The 14303-nt window shown below is 47.3% G+C and overlaps 5 protein-coding genes across 5 annotated transcripts; 1 reads left to right on the plus strand and 4 right to left on the minus strand.

Annotated features, from left to right (window-relative positions):
• Nucleotides 1-998: 998 nt before the first annotated feature.
• Nucleotides 999-1774, minus strand: MGYG_01298 (hypothetical protein; the record flags this gene model as incomplete). The annotated part of the gene is made up of 4 exons (XM_003177167.1): nt 999-1127; nt 1214-1379; nt 1438-1672; nt 1762-1774. 4 exons carry the CDS (start codon nt 1772-1774, stop codon nt 999-1001), a joined length of 543 nt encoding a protein of 180 aa, XP_003177215.1.
• Nucleotides 1775-3199: 1425 nt separating this feature from the next.
• On the minus strand, nt 3200-4295 carry MGYG_01299 (proteasome subunit alpha type-6; the record flags this gene model as incomplete). The annotated part of the gene is made up of 5 exons (XM_003177168.1): nt 3200-3586; nt 3694-3906; nt 3999-4093; nt 4159-4221; nt 4289-4295. 5 exons carry the CDS (start codon nt 4293-4295, stop codon nt 3200-3202), a joined length of 765 nt encoding a protein of 254 aa, XP_003177216.1.
• Nucleotides 4296-4761: 466 nt separating this feature from the next.
• Nucleotides 4762-6034, plus strand: MGYG_01300 (proteasome subunit alpha type 6; the record flags this gene model as incomplete). The annotated part of the gene is made up of 2 exons (XM_003177169.1): nt 4762-5917; nt 5991-6034. 2 exons carry the CDS (start codon nt 4762-4764, stop codon nt 6032-6034), a joined length of 1200 nt encoding a protein of 399 aa, XP_003177217.1.
• Nucleotides 6035-6257: 223 nt separating this feature from the next.
• Nucleotides 6258-9284, minus strand: MGYG_01301 (spindle pole body component alp6; the record flags this gene model as incomplete). Its single annotated transcript, XM_003177170.1, has 1 exon — nt 6258-9284. The coding sequence occupies one exon, from the start codon at nt 9282-9284 to the stop codon at nt 6258-6260; it is 3027 nt and encodes a 1008-aa protein (XP_003177218.1).
• A 2081-nt stretch (nt 9285-11365) lies between these two features.
• MGYG_08926 (hypothetical protein) lies at nt 11366-12720 on the minus strand (the record flags this gene model as incomplete). Its single annotated transcript, XM_003177171.1, has 4 exons — nt 11366-11413; nt 11481-12380; nt 12471-12616; nt 12681-12720. 4 exons carry the CDS (start codon nt 12718-12720, stop codon nt 11366-11368), a joined length of 1134 nt encoding a protein of 377 aa, XP_003177219.1.
• Nucleotides 12721-14303: the final 1583 nt, after the last annotated feature.

Raw genomic sequence — 14303 nt, forward strand, 5'->3', positions numbered from 1 at the left:
AGCCAGCTTTCGATGGCACTCTCCGTTGAGAGACCATAGATTATCTGCTGGAGTCTGGCATACACAGCTCTCTCCAGCCACAGTGGCGAGTATCTCGCACACATTCGAAGAGAGCTACACTAGGATTGAGCGCCACCTTCTGCTTCTAGGTTGATTTTGTTTCCTTAGGTAATAACCAGGTAAATGTGGTGTCTTGGTTCAGCAAAACGCCGCCGGGTTGACAACGCAAGCCACCTGCTTGTGCGCATTACGTGGAGACCAAGAACTTCCTTGAGAAGCCATGCATAAAGTTTTTGTTCACAGAAGTAGTACTCTGTCTCTATGATAGTTTTTCTGCAGTGGAAAAGTGTCAAGACCCGAAGGAGAGATAGATAAATGATGTTGCTAGGAAAGAGGGGCGCCGTCCTGCAGCGCGTTTGTGGGCAGTACTAAAACAGAACAAGACAAAATGAGGCGTCCGAAATCATGCGATGCCAGTTCGTAGTTCCCGTGACAAACAGAAAAATTAAAAAAGGGGGTGGAGAAGCCATGCCGTCGCTAAATCCAGTATCCAAAAACAAAGAACGGGTATCCATCAGTGCCAAAACATGCCCTCCACAATATGCCAAAGTACCAAAAGTCCAATTTTTAGATATAGGAGATGGGGAGAGGGGGAAAGCGGGTGAGGAAAGTGAACAAGGTTACCAAAAGCAATGCAAGGGCCAATTGGTTAGGAAGCCCTCATGTGGGAGAAAACTGAAGGCGTGCCCCTCATCCGAAAGGCATGAGGCTCCTGTAGAACAAACGATAATCAAGCCCAAAGAAACAAGAACGAAATGAATCGGTTGTCCAGCAACCCCCGAAAAATGGAGCTCAGTCCCGGCGGCCGTAACTTCGAAAAGTGTCACGTAAATTGGAAAACGACGAGAATAGAGATGCGAGTGAACTGTCGTTAGAAGTCGTGAGTGCGAGCCGGCACAGTGGGTGTCGTAGGGCGGGAAGAATAGACATTAATATTACTAAGAGTGCGATCGAATCCAGTTCAGTATGGTGCTGAGAGAAGGGTCTTCGTTAAGCCAGTAGCCTGCGCGAACATCAGCAGAGGCAAGGGTGCTAAGGACATAACTATCCGTAACTCTTGAAAGCTCCTAGTAGTAATCATTAGAGCAAAAGTCAAATAGATAGCAGACACGAGGGCGGCGAGGGGAAGGGGTTGGCGGAAAAAATCTCTTACATTGCGAAGGGTATTGTCTAGGGCGGCAAGGGCAGCGGTATGGTGAGAGCTGGGGCGTTGGCCCTGAAGCACCTGTGCTCGGCCCATCGCCCACCGTCTGGCTGCTGCCATGCGCTGATAGATTTTGTGCGCCTGGAATCTGCGAGCGCTTGCATCAAGAATGATCCTTAAGGACAACTTAGCAAAAAGGGGATTCGGAGGTTAACAGGGTATGACGGTACTACCTTTGCAGCTGGACCTTCTCAAATTCTCCGTCACCTTGCAAGTTTTGTATAGACTGGATATCAAATTGCGATGCCAACAACTCCTGAGCTTCAGCAACACATTGCCTCATCAAGATGTATCCCTGAGCCACCTCTGCCATTTCTGTAGCGTCTAGCTTCAGCTGGGAGATATGGACAAGTAATGTTCGGAAGTCATTGATGAGTTCAGATACTCGTAGAGCACGTGCTTCGTTGTCTATTCCAAGGTGTCAGTAGGAATGCACTACGCCGCAGCGTGGTTTATCGTGAAAAAATACAAGGGAAGATAAACTAATGAATACATACATCCGTCAGACATGTTGGAAGGAATTGGTTCCGTTGAGGTATAGATAGAGTATTAAAGGTGCTTATATAAAACAAAAAAAGAATGGGTAAATCCTGCTAAGACACGGCAGGTGTGCTTGGGCTCGGCTGCTTGTTCAACGTATATGAAAGAAATGAAGGAATGTTGCTCTAGTCGAAGTAAATGTCGTTGATCTTGCTGATGATGGGGAAGGATAGAAGATTACCTCTAAACGGCGGGAAGAGCCGAGCTTAAAAGCACAACAACTCAAGGCCGGCCAACATGTTGAAGTTGATGGTATCTAAGAAATAGACCCCCTGGCCATCCAATGGCACTGGAGAGGAAGACATCGGACAGATCACCGAGTAAGAAGAAAAATGGGAACCAGGTCACCACCAAAGCTCCGTACGACGAGATCATCATGGTATAGCGATTGATAGCGAACGAATGGACAGGAGCCCAGCAAATGGGTCTGGCTTTCGAAGCTAGCAGGCATTGGCATAACGCGATGCATGTCTTGTTTACCTCTACTGCTGCACTGCTATTCCTCGTCCGCTTATCCTTCGGATGGACTCTTGACGAGCCAGGTAGCAAAAAAGCCTCCAGGAGCCAGCTCGCGCCTGCGTCAGCCACAGCTCGGTATACGCCACGGGGCGCCCGAAAGGGGCTAGCGCGACCGCCGCCGCCGCCAGCTGACTTTTCCTGCCATCGCCACGCTTACAAAGCCGCCTGTGTTTGCTTTTGCTGGATGGACAGGACGGGCAGGATGGGATGGGGATGGCAGACGGAGCGAGAGAAGAGGTCGAGAGTGGATATGGGTGACGACCCTGCAGGGAGCCCTCTGCAGCAGCTGAATAGACGTTGCTGTCCGGTCTGCGTCTACAGGCCCTGATCACAGCCGCTTATCGTAGCACAGACCAAACGCTATCCGTGCGCGAATGGCGATAAAATCGACCTTTCACTGGGCTTGCTTCGCAGAACTCCTTGTCATTCACTCAGGGGGGCTTGAATTGTCCCGAACTCCGAATGCAGCGGGATAAGCATAATCTGTAAGTCGAAGATGCATCGTCAGATGGCGAAAAATAGGACTTCAAGTTGTCCTGCTTCTGTACGTCAATAGGCTCCTCAGGCTCATGCAGGTAAATGTGTCCTCTCACAGACCTCAGGGCACGCGGATTGATTATCAGGCCGACTTTTGCTCATCTATACAAGATCAATTAATGATGCCAGCAGTGCCCTGTATAGATCAGACTTGATTGGAAAACACTCGGTTTTGATGCTGACTAGGGAGACCTGAGCTAAGGGGTTCACTCTCCAGCACAAAAGAAGAAGAAAATATACCTAAGGAGCAGTTGAGGAGGAATTGAGTTTTCGAATTGTAAGAAGTAGAAGCCCTGCATCATCAATTGGATCAAAGATGGAAATGAGATACGGAGCAAATTAATCCCTTTCACTGATGGCCTGTAGCCGTTCTTCAATCTCATCCTCAGTCAACGTGCGGAACGCGGTTTGTGTACCCTCATTGCCATCTGCACGGGGTCCACCAACAATGCCAACCTCTATCTCACCTTTCTTGAAGTCAACGCTCAACACAGTTCCCAATGTTGTTATTGCCAGCTCCACAACTTCCTCCCAACTCGCACCCCCATCTTCCTTGTTCTTCAGCTTCTTCTCCAGTAGGTTTGTGACCTCCTGCTGCTTAGGTCCTGAGGCGGTGGCGCGGTATCCGGCATAATATCCGGCAGGATCACACTTGAATAGCTGAGGGCCATTTTCGGAATCAACTGAGATTAGAGTCGTTGCGATACCCAGCGGTCTCATGTAGGCCTAAAAATAACAGTCGGCGTTAGCTGATGTGTTGTTGTCCCGGCGGCAAACAGAAAGTCTATGCACTGTCCCACACAAGGAGAGTATTGGATTTCGGATAAACAGACCCTTTGTGTGTACACCTGATTGATGTTAGCAAGTCGTTTTGCGAGAACATCACAGGGCATCTCATATCCGAACTTGTACTCGAACTCCGCGGCCTCACTCTGTGCCCGAGTAACTTGTGCCCTGCCGTCCGCTATCGAGCCAGTTACGACACATCCGACAGATGGGGAAATCTTGAAGACATGGGATACAGAGGACGGTTCAATGAGCTTGTCCTATACAGTGTGGAACCCGTCCGTGCGTTAGCAGCTGTGCAGAAAAACGTCCAAGGAGCTCGATCTCTTCAGGTATCGTATCTTTATCATACCGGAACTTTCTTCTGGGATATAATCACGGCACAGTTCTTGCCTCGAATCCCAAGTGATGTGATGTTGGCTGCTGTGATGGCCTTGAAAGCATACTCTGAACATATCATGATGTATTAGCACTATCCCCAGCACAACAGAGTCAAAGATGGTACCACTAACCGACTTGGTACAGTCTACCCTGGTCAGAAAATATGGTAATGTGTCTATCGTAGCCCGCGCTTCCTGTAATAGTTGTCGTTTAGCTGAGTGGGACAACGTCAACATCACCCACTTATCGGTGAACACTTACCAGACATGATGGCTGAGGATGGTTGCGATCAAAGAGTGGAACCGTAAACAGATCGTAAGCTCTATCTATGCAACCTGTCTAGAGAAATGGAGGATGAGGGACGGTGGAAGTTGCGGAAGCTAAGCAGCTGTCTTTGATCGTTGAACGCGTTGGCTGAGGAGCTGCCTTGGAGTAGCAAAAGCTCAGGCTGGCTCCATCTCCCGTTTAGGCTTAGCGCCACAACCTCCCATCATCAAAAAGTATCAAAAACAATTTTCTGCATTTTTTTCTTAAAGTCCAAAGATAGAGAAGCCATTTGGTTATTCATTTCTCGCACTCTACAGTCTTTTTTCTGCCCTTCTCTTATTTAGCCTGGCTCAATCGCATCTATTTCAGTACTATCAGCAAAGAACAGTTCAATTGTTAATTTATACCTGCTCTATTTAAGCTCTGCCACTTACTGTTGAGGAGATATACGGCTCAGGCTGCCTCAAATGGGGTCTACTCTACTTTCCGCCTCCAAAAAGATGGGAAAGAAATCAAAAGCTTCCAAGCATTCATCTAAAAAAAGCATCGACACTACCAATGAGAATGGCGAGGCTAACCAAGTCAAGTCAAAGAAGAGAAAGGCTGCGCTAGATGCACCCGAGGACCAAATGGAGAAGAATGAACCAAAGGAAGCTCTGATACCCGAAAATGAGAATAACAAAAATCCAAAACCTAAGCTTCGGAAGTCTGTCACCTTTTCGGAGGATACGAAGCAGGAGGATGAAGCAGCTATGGCTGATTCTGAGCTTACCGTGGACCCTGAGGATGATCCTGACTCGCTTGCAAATAGAAGAGCAGCTAAGAGGCGCAAAAGAGAGGAGCGCCGAAAGGATCGTAATACAGCTGTACAAGCGAAACCGGAGGAACCCAAAGTTTCTTCTGACCCAGTTTTGTCCTACCTTGAAACGTACTACAACTCCAGAAGTGATTGGAAGTTCCAAAAGAATCGAGACACAGCTATATTGAAGAATTGCTTCTCTATAGACCGTATACCGCCCAGCTACGACTCTGCGCTGAGAGCTTACCTCTCTAGCTTGAAAGGGGAGGCAGCCAAAAAGCGCGTCGTCGAAACTGCCAAGGAAGCAATATCGAATGATGATAAGAGCACAAGCGATCCAACGACGGCGGACGTTGAGACTCAAAGATCCATATACGATGATGCAGTCGATGAATTTAGGACTCGATTGGAGCACCAAGATAAGGGCCAAGTAGACGATGTAGTACCAGCGGAACTTAGCTCGTCGTGGCATAAAAGGCTAAGAACAAGGAGACGAGCTGAGTTGATTCTCTATCTCTTCTGTGACAGTCTTCCAAAGCCGCCTCCACCGAAGAAGGTTACGCGGAAAACCAGAACAGCTGTTGTTTCTGATTCAAGCAGTAGCAGCGACAGCGACAGCACCAGTGATAGCGGCAGTGATAGTGAGAGTACCAGTGATAGTGGAAGTGACAGTACTAGCGATAGTGGGAGTGACAGCGATAGCGATAGTAGTGACTCTTCTGGCCCCCGTTCGGCTCAAAAGAGTACGGCAGTCAAGCGGAAAGACCAGAAGAGTGTGGGCAAAAACCCCGAGCCAGACTCGGAAGAGTCTGAATCTAGTTCTGGTGAGTTACATGTCCATCCTCCCCTTGGGTGATCATAGTTATGTTTCGAGCGGAGGTGCTAACCAATTTCCAGAGGTTTCTGATAGCACATCATCATCTGGGTCTGACTCCGATTAAGACTCGGATTGATCAATACACGTCCGGGTCCTAAAATTGTTACATATCCCCTAAATTACAGCATGAGGATATCCTTGAAATCAGTGTCCTTTTCATTAACATTACCTTCAGTATTGACACTAATCTTCTTATTCTCTATTCCTCAATATCACGTACAAGCATTTCATTACACACGTTACTCTAAAGCAAAAGTTGTCATTCATTTGAGGGCATGGGCCTATTATCATGAAACGCCCGCAGCTTTCTCCTGGTCCCTGTCCACAGTCGACTCCCCGCTAGGATTACTTGTGCCTTTCCTCTTATCCCGAGAGGAAACTCCGCGTCTTCTCCTGGTAACTTGATATACATCATTAAAATTCATCACTACTCCTAGGAAACGCATGTCGACGTCGGGTTGGTACGCTAGGTCACCGAGCAGGGTGACTAGGCGCACGCGGAAGTCTGAGGATAGTTCACGTAAACGCTCACGTAGAGAGGGTAGTAGGTGATCTTCGCTCCCTAAAATTGCGTCACCACTGGGAAGAGGTGTCCCTGGTGTATTCGGATCCGCGGTCCACCATCTTTTCTGGTTTGGCGGCACATCAATGGTTCCAAAAGCAGGGGAGTCTACTCTCCGAGTGGAACCCGATCTGCTTGGGCGCGTAGCTGGTTCTTGTGCATCCTTATCAGTGACACCCCATCGACCTTGTGCTGTGCGGAGTTCAATCTTTGCGTTCAGCTCCTGTCGGCGGGTGAATTCTGCAACGGAGAAGGAGTATAAACCGTCCACTGCATCTTTGTAGGCAAGCATCACTTTGAGTATTTGGTGAAGTTGAGAGAGAAAAGAATCCTCTTTGCTCCCAGCGGATCGCGAGAATGAGGTTGATGAAGAGCCTAGCAGGCCTTTGTGGGTGATAGAATTAAGGTATTTTGTGTGCGCTTCAATGAGGTCGTCCAAGGTGCATCCCGGTTTGGAAATGGCAACTTGCAACTGATCCCAACTTGCTTCGATGACTTCGAATAAAATATAATATTGAAGTTGACAAACAAAATGTATCATCTCAGCAATAACACACCGAGCTTTTTTCCAGTCTGCTCCAAGTTTATCGTCAACGCCCCCTAATACCCCTCTTGCACCAGTCATGCACCGTCGCCAGGTGCTCCCGAGTGCAAATTCGACCCTCTTCACCCTCCAAAGGAAATTGAATACTTTGAGGTATTGCGTCGAGGCCCAAGGGGTAATTATGACATCTACTGGAGCATCGATCTTATACTCTAGCGTGAAGCAATCCCAGCCAATTTCGCCATGACTAAGCTCGAGCATGCGCGCATCTAGGCGCCTCAATACTTCAGGGGAATCGTGCTGGGCATTGGAAGACCGTATAGCATGTTCGAGTTGGGCAGTCAAGGTATGGCGATACTGGGAGTTAGCAGGTCGATCAAGATTTGAAGCTAGACTTTCCATAAGCAGTGCGATGAAGTCTCCCTGGCCGAGCAGCAAATATTTCTTCAGAGCTTTGAGATGGTCAAACAGCTTAAACTTAGTGTCCATCAGGAAGATGAGACGGGCCATTGTCGTTTTATATGCCTCATCAATATAAGTTTCAAGGGTAGCAGTGTCGCCATACTGCAGTGTTTTTGACGATTCACGAGAGTATGCCACAACCCACGCCGAATCACCACATCCATACCTAATGAAATTGAGCGACTTTCCAATCAAAAACACCTTTTTTGCGAAATCATGTGTCATGACAGTTGGGACCATGTCACTGTCCAACTTATATTTCTCGTCCCAAACGCTCGTTGCCGCTCGCCGTGGGTCAATGTCCGGTCGAGTTTCTGGCTCCACGACAAAGAATTCGTTGTAGGGGTCCGATAGTTCACCATCGTATATCCATTGCCGAAGCATATTGTAAAAAGGCCGTGTTACATGAGTCAAGAGCCGCTCGGCATATGCACCAACAAATGGGTCACCGTGTGAAGTCGAGAATTCATGAATCATGGATATCAGTTGTCCTCCTCTTTTATTCTGAGCTTCCTCTACCATTAAACTCATCAGTCGCAGTGCAAGAGTGGCATCTTTTACCCATATAACGCATCTTTTTAGAGTTACTCCAGCTCCCATGACTGTTTTCTGATCGGCCGAATCTTGCGAAACTGCAGTTAGAGCTCTCCTTATTTCTCCTTCCAAGCTCGCTACCAAGCCCAGGTACGAGCGCAGTTCGCTGCCTACAGCTGCTCTTAAGCTCTGTTCAATCAAACCACCTTCAGCCTGTTCCACAAATTTGGATAATCCTCGATATAATAGGCATGGCTCAGCAAGTGTGTGGAGGAGGGAAACTATAGGGGTAGGCAGCGTTCTTGGAAGTTTTAGAACAGACTGAGCCGAGAACTCCAGGTTCGTTGTCGACAGTCCCTGTAGGAAGAACGGAAGGTCACGAAGGATTTCTGGCTCGGATGGCTTGACCAATGTAATTTCTTGAACGGGGGCCTCTGGTTCCTGGCTTGGTTGTTCGGCAGGAATGAAATCGTCTATGTTTCTCACGGCTGATCCTGATGGTTTTGGGTCATCTTCAATTTTCCGTTTACGCTCTGGTTGTTTAGGAAGGTTTGGATCCCTCCACTCTCGTTGGGATTGGTTCAGCTCGATAGGCGATGCTTCTCTTCCAATTGCAGAAGCTGAAGATCCGGGATTAATACTCTCGGGGACATTCGTTCTTCTTACCCCAAATTTATCCTTCATCGACATATAATCCAGCTGGCGCTCGTCGAGTAACGGGCTTCGGGCTCCTTCTCGTAGCAGGTTTCCATCCCTTTGGTCTGCATCACCACCTCGTTCTCCGATGCGGTAGAGTAAATATAGGATAGCCCATTTCTGGCTTAAAACAGGCTGGGTAAGAAGCCGCGAGTACAGGTTGGAGAATCGAACGGCTTTATCCGGTGTTGTGTTCACTTTCAACAATCTGCGCTTGATCAGGTCAGGGGCATTGTTGATCACCTCAGCGGAGACCTCAGCGCTTGATCCAGGTTGATTCTTGTTACCACTACCATAATTCCTTATAATGCGCCAGGCATTCTCTAGTGCAAGCTGATGCCGAAGCTCATCCCTCTCTGCAGCTTCTGTCTGTGCGTGGCCGTCGCGATACGATTCAGAGCCGGTATCATCGTCAAGAATGTGAGGGCTGGGAGGTAGAAGGGAATCAACTAGCTGCGAAAGAGCATCTTCAATACGGCGGCTCCGGGGGTTTGCTGATTTCGGATGAGGAGGCATCGCGCAGATGCATAAGATGCTGGTATCTGGGCAAATATGTATGCGGTGGATGGTATTTACTACGTAATACCTAGTTCTCCTTATCAAAAGTCGCGACCCAAAAACTCTAATTACCTAATCAGGAACGCCCTCCATGTTTGCACTGTTTGCAGAGTTTGGTAACTTATACTTAAACCAAGCCGAGGTACACAAAGTTATATCAGGATGAGAGGCTCAAGGCTGGCGGCTCGAGATCAAGCTACGATTTGATACCATACAATTAATACATTCCTACTCCCGCACCATAAAGGTAGGCAAATCAGTTTGGCCGCTTGGCGTTTGGCATTATCGAAATCGAGGGTAACTAGCCTCTGACGTCCATTGGGGAACCTGATGCAGAGTAAGGCCGACGCCGCATGGCCGTTGCTGCTCTGCGACATGCCGCGAGTTACGCACTAATGGGCGGTCGACAACTTGGGCTCCGCTAAGGATCATAATATAGCCTAAACTCTGTTGATATTGGAAGGAAGACTTGAGGGAGAAGAGAAGAGCTTTTGAAGTGTGATAGTGCGATGAGAACGACCCAGCTGTCGGTATAGTTATCCACTTCTTCTGTACTGCGATATTTTTATACGCATAGTTACTATAGTGATATCCAATAATACTAGCATACACATCATGTCTATATGCTTGTGGTTGCAGGTAGACACTATTAGAAGCTAACGGCATGGGAAGACGGTAGAACGGGGTCACAATAAATGTAGACGTAATAGTTACATAGCTTGCACTTAGCAGTTAACTGGCCGAGTAGTAAATTTTCCGCTACCAAAAACCGGTGTTCCGAGCCTAGAGTCAGGATACATAAGGGCGCGCGACCGACGTATAGACTTATCATCGCAGAAACAAGAAACAGAGGGGATTCCCATGTATATGGACCGACAGGTTATGTTAGACGAGTCTAGCCCCGAGAAACACCATCTTCCTTAGCATCGGGCTTGGGATATTTCTGTGATCTATTGGCTTGCAGTTACCACAGGGGCATATTAAATCCTTGCCTAGGGCGGCATACTCCATACTAGATATGCAATGCACTTAACTAGGTTAAAGCTCCACATAACCTACGAGGCAAAGTACATCTTGCATAAGCGCGGAAGTAAAGGGATATTTGTAGCCTTACTTTAGATGGAAAAGCGTGGTTGTAGAGGCAGGATAGATGTCCTTTTATAGAGCTGTATGTGGTACTGAGTGTCCACTTGTTGACTCTTCATCCTGAATTTGAAACAATAATCATGAATATGGTCAAGGACGCCTGACCGTTTCACTGGATTATATAATTTTATTATGAAATAGCAAGATACTTTTATTACGAAATATTATTATTTCTCTATAAAACTGGAAAATTCTCGTTATAATCCTATTTATCGCTGCTTTCTTAATATAAAAAGAACTATCTACTATAATTTCATGTTATTAACTTAAGCAGGTACTAGGACTCTATAAATATTTAGATAAAGATGTGGCCAAGGTTCTACTTAGACGCTTGTTACTTCCATTTATCAACCATTTATCTAGTTTATGTATCTGTAATCAACTAGTTAGTTCCATATTCACGGAGACCAAGGTGTTAGTTGAATGACTGTTTTACTCCGGTAACCATAAAGCTGGAGTGTCTAGGGTTGCTATAAGCTGCCAAACGCTTCCATTGAGTTAATTATCTATGGTAGCTCATAAGGACATGCACCATATTAGTTAATCATGTGTATTCTCGCGGTAAATGGCCCCCTCCAATTCAATATTAAGGGTGAAGATGTAGTTAAAAGTGCAAAAAGAATACTTTTTTTTTTGGGTATTTTCAGATTTTTAGCATGAAACGCTCCCATTCATTGCCTCGCTATCCGAGCCGCCTCCAGAGGAAAGTTGGCCTGTCAAAGACATAATACTTTCAAATAATGATCGGGGTTGAAAGTCAACAGTAATATGGAAAATAGGGCGGCAGCTAACATCTTCGTCCAAGAAGAAAAAGGAGTTCGGGACTATATCTTGTTATCGCCCAATCTTTGTCATCCTGGCATACTGGAAAAGGAAGCGTACCTTGTCAATGCTTAATACCATGTACATTTACCGTTCCTGCAGCGCTGGAAGGGCAGACACTGGAGTTAAAAAAGGAACAGTTAGTTAGTGAGACTTAATGACAGGTCAGGGGGCATCTCAACATACTTTTGCGCAGTTATCACCACATGTTCCTAGAGGACAAACGCATTGGCCATATATACACTGCTTAGGATTTGGACATTTCTTGCAATCGTTCCCGCAGGTATCCTTAGGGCAGGCACATTGTCCGTTTATGCATTGTTTTCCAGAGGGGCATTTCTTGCAGTCCGAACCGCAAGTATCCTTTGGGCACACACATTGGCCGTAAACACAAACCTTAGGATACTGACATTTCTTGCAATCGTTCCCACAAGTATCCTTAGGGCAGGCACATTGTCCGTTTATGCATTGTTTTCCAGATGGGCATTTCTTGCAGTCCGAACCGCAAGTATCCTTTGGGCACACACATTGACCGTAAACACAAACCTTAGGGTACTGGCATTTCTTGCAATCGTTCCCGCATGTGTCCTTAGGGCAGGCACATTGTCCGTTTATGCATTGTTTTCCAGATGGGCATTTCTTGCAGTCCGAACCGCAAGTATCCTTTGGGCACACACATTGGCCGTAAACACAAACCTTAGGGTACTGGCATTTCTTGCAATCGTTCCCGCATGTGTCCTTAGGGCATACGCACTGGCCATTAATGCATTGTTTTCCAGAGGGGCATTTCTTGCAATCGTTTCCACAGGTGTCCTTTGGGCACACGCATTGGCCATAGACACATTGCTTGGGATAGTCGCATTTCTTGCAATCGTTTCCACATGTGTCTTTCGGGCATACGCATTGGCCATTGATGCATTGTTTTCCGGAGGGGCATTTCTTGCAGTCATTTCCACATGTTCCTAGTGGACAAGAGCACTGTCCATAAATGCATTGTTTGGGGGCCTTGCACTCTTTACAGTCATTTCCACAGGTGTTAGGTGGACAGATACACTGGTGATTTTTGCAGAACTTTGGAGGTTTGCACTATCGTTCAAGTCGATTAGTTTTAGTTTACTCGATATAACGAGGAACTACAGGATAGAAGGCCAGGAACGCTATGGAGAAGAGACATACCGGTCCACAGCAACATTCAAATCCATTGTGAGCAGCCTCAGAGACACAAGCCCCGACGTTCTTATATCCACACTTGGAATAGTTGTCCTTGCACCAGTTGGAACACTCGCTATTGTCATGGCCGGGGAAGGCCAAAGACAGGGCGGCTATAGAGTTCAGTTAGCCCTTGCAGGGTGGTGTGGTAGGAGCTGACAGCATGGTGCAACCTACTCAGGAGGGAAAGCAAAAAGAAGTAAAGAATCTTCGCCATGGTGAATTGCTTCCTGAGGTGATTATCTCAGTTGCTTGGATTCAGGTTTGAACAGAATGAAGGGAGAGTTGGCGAGATATCCATCCCCTTTTATATTCTTCAGGACAGCTCGTGGGGTCCATTTTGGGGTATTAAACTTCCTTGTACCTCAGCTACAAGATATTGAACAGCATGGACACCTGCCGACGCCGGCTGCTGTGGAATCGGTCAAAAGTGTCAAATATTAGCGAGATTTAGAATTCAACTTGTATTCCAGGTATTAGCGAGGAGAGGAATCCGATCCTGCCTGTAACAGAGTAGCAATTCTACCAGCAGCCTTGCCTGGGAAAAAAGAAGACATTGAAGAAAGGCGTGGTTGCCGAAATTCGCTGTAGAGAACCTTTTCTAGAGACCGATTGCAATTGGAGCTAGGTCTGCCTCCATCTTGTGCAGAAGCTTCTGTGGCGAAAAGCCAGGTAGCTACCTTGCCTAGCCAGCAAGCTCAAACTTGGAGTTAAAGCGGGCTTAATTGACGGATTGATTCAGACTCTATTCCAGACACCTTGGGTTACCCCGGAGATTTTGCGTTTGGGCTGCATGTCCAGACTGCTGGACGCCATTCTAGCCTGCTCTGGCTGCGTTTCAAGCTCTCAGCAACGCTTGATGCTCTGCTTCAGCTCTGTCTAGACAGGCAAAAGCGGCTGGTTCCTCTCGCTTAAAGGACTCCGTGCTGGTGTGTTGTTCGACCTGAAGGCTGTACGATGGCTTCTTGACTACCATCAAACAACTTGATTTGTCCGAAGTTGAGTTGGTTAATCAATCTAAATCAGTTGATATCCCAACTGTAAATGATCTATGAATAGAGATAGCCAAGCATTCCTATCCATTGGATAACTCTGTTGACGGCGGTTGGCTGCTGCCGTCCTTTCGATTCCTGGCTCCTCTGGTATACCAACCACCACCTAATTCTTCAACCGGTCAAGCCAACAGGGAGTGGAAGTAACTATAAGGACGGCTAAAGTATCGGACCTTGTTGCTGGTGCGGGATGGGTAGCCCACTGTCACTAAGATGTACTCGGTACAGCCGCAAAGTGTTTGTGTTACCCAGAGCAGAGTTCGAAGCCTTTCTTGCCAAGGTGGTATCTCCTCCGGGGTAACGAGGGAAAATGGAGTTGCCTGCATCATAACTCGGTATACATACTTGTTCATCGGTAAACCTGGCATTGGTCTCGCTTGCTGAGCATGTAGCTACTACCACGGCAGACCCCGACGCCCTCAAAATGCTCAGGCGAACGCCAGAACGCAGCCCCAGAAACATTCATACAGCCTGAACCCATCTTAGATGCCACTGGACTATGCGGGATGCAAGCTCCGCCTGGTTCTTTTCGTTTTGGCGGCTGCTGTTGTCCTTTTCCCTTCGTTTATCTAACTACCTGGGGTAGTTCTGATGTCGTTGGATTTTGATGTCCCCTTCCTCCCTTCTTGGCGGGCCCATGCTCGTCTCTCCACGCTAGTTAGTTAACTAACTACCTAGGCAGTTCAGCCGCCAGCCATCGGATAACTCTCGGCTAGCTATACTTCTAAAGCTGGACAGAAACAAACGC

The sequence above is a fragment of the Nannizzia gypsea genome, genomic scaffold (assembly GCF_000150975.2).
Source record: "Nannizzia gypsea CBS 118893 supercont1.1 genomic scaffold, whole genome shotgun sequence".
NCBI lineage: Eukaryota > Fungi > Ascomycota > Eurotiomycetes > Onygenales > Arthrodermataceae > Nannizzia > Nannizzia gypsea.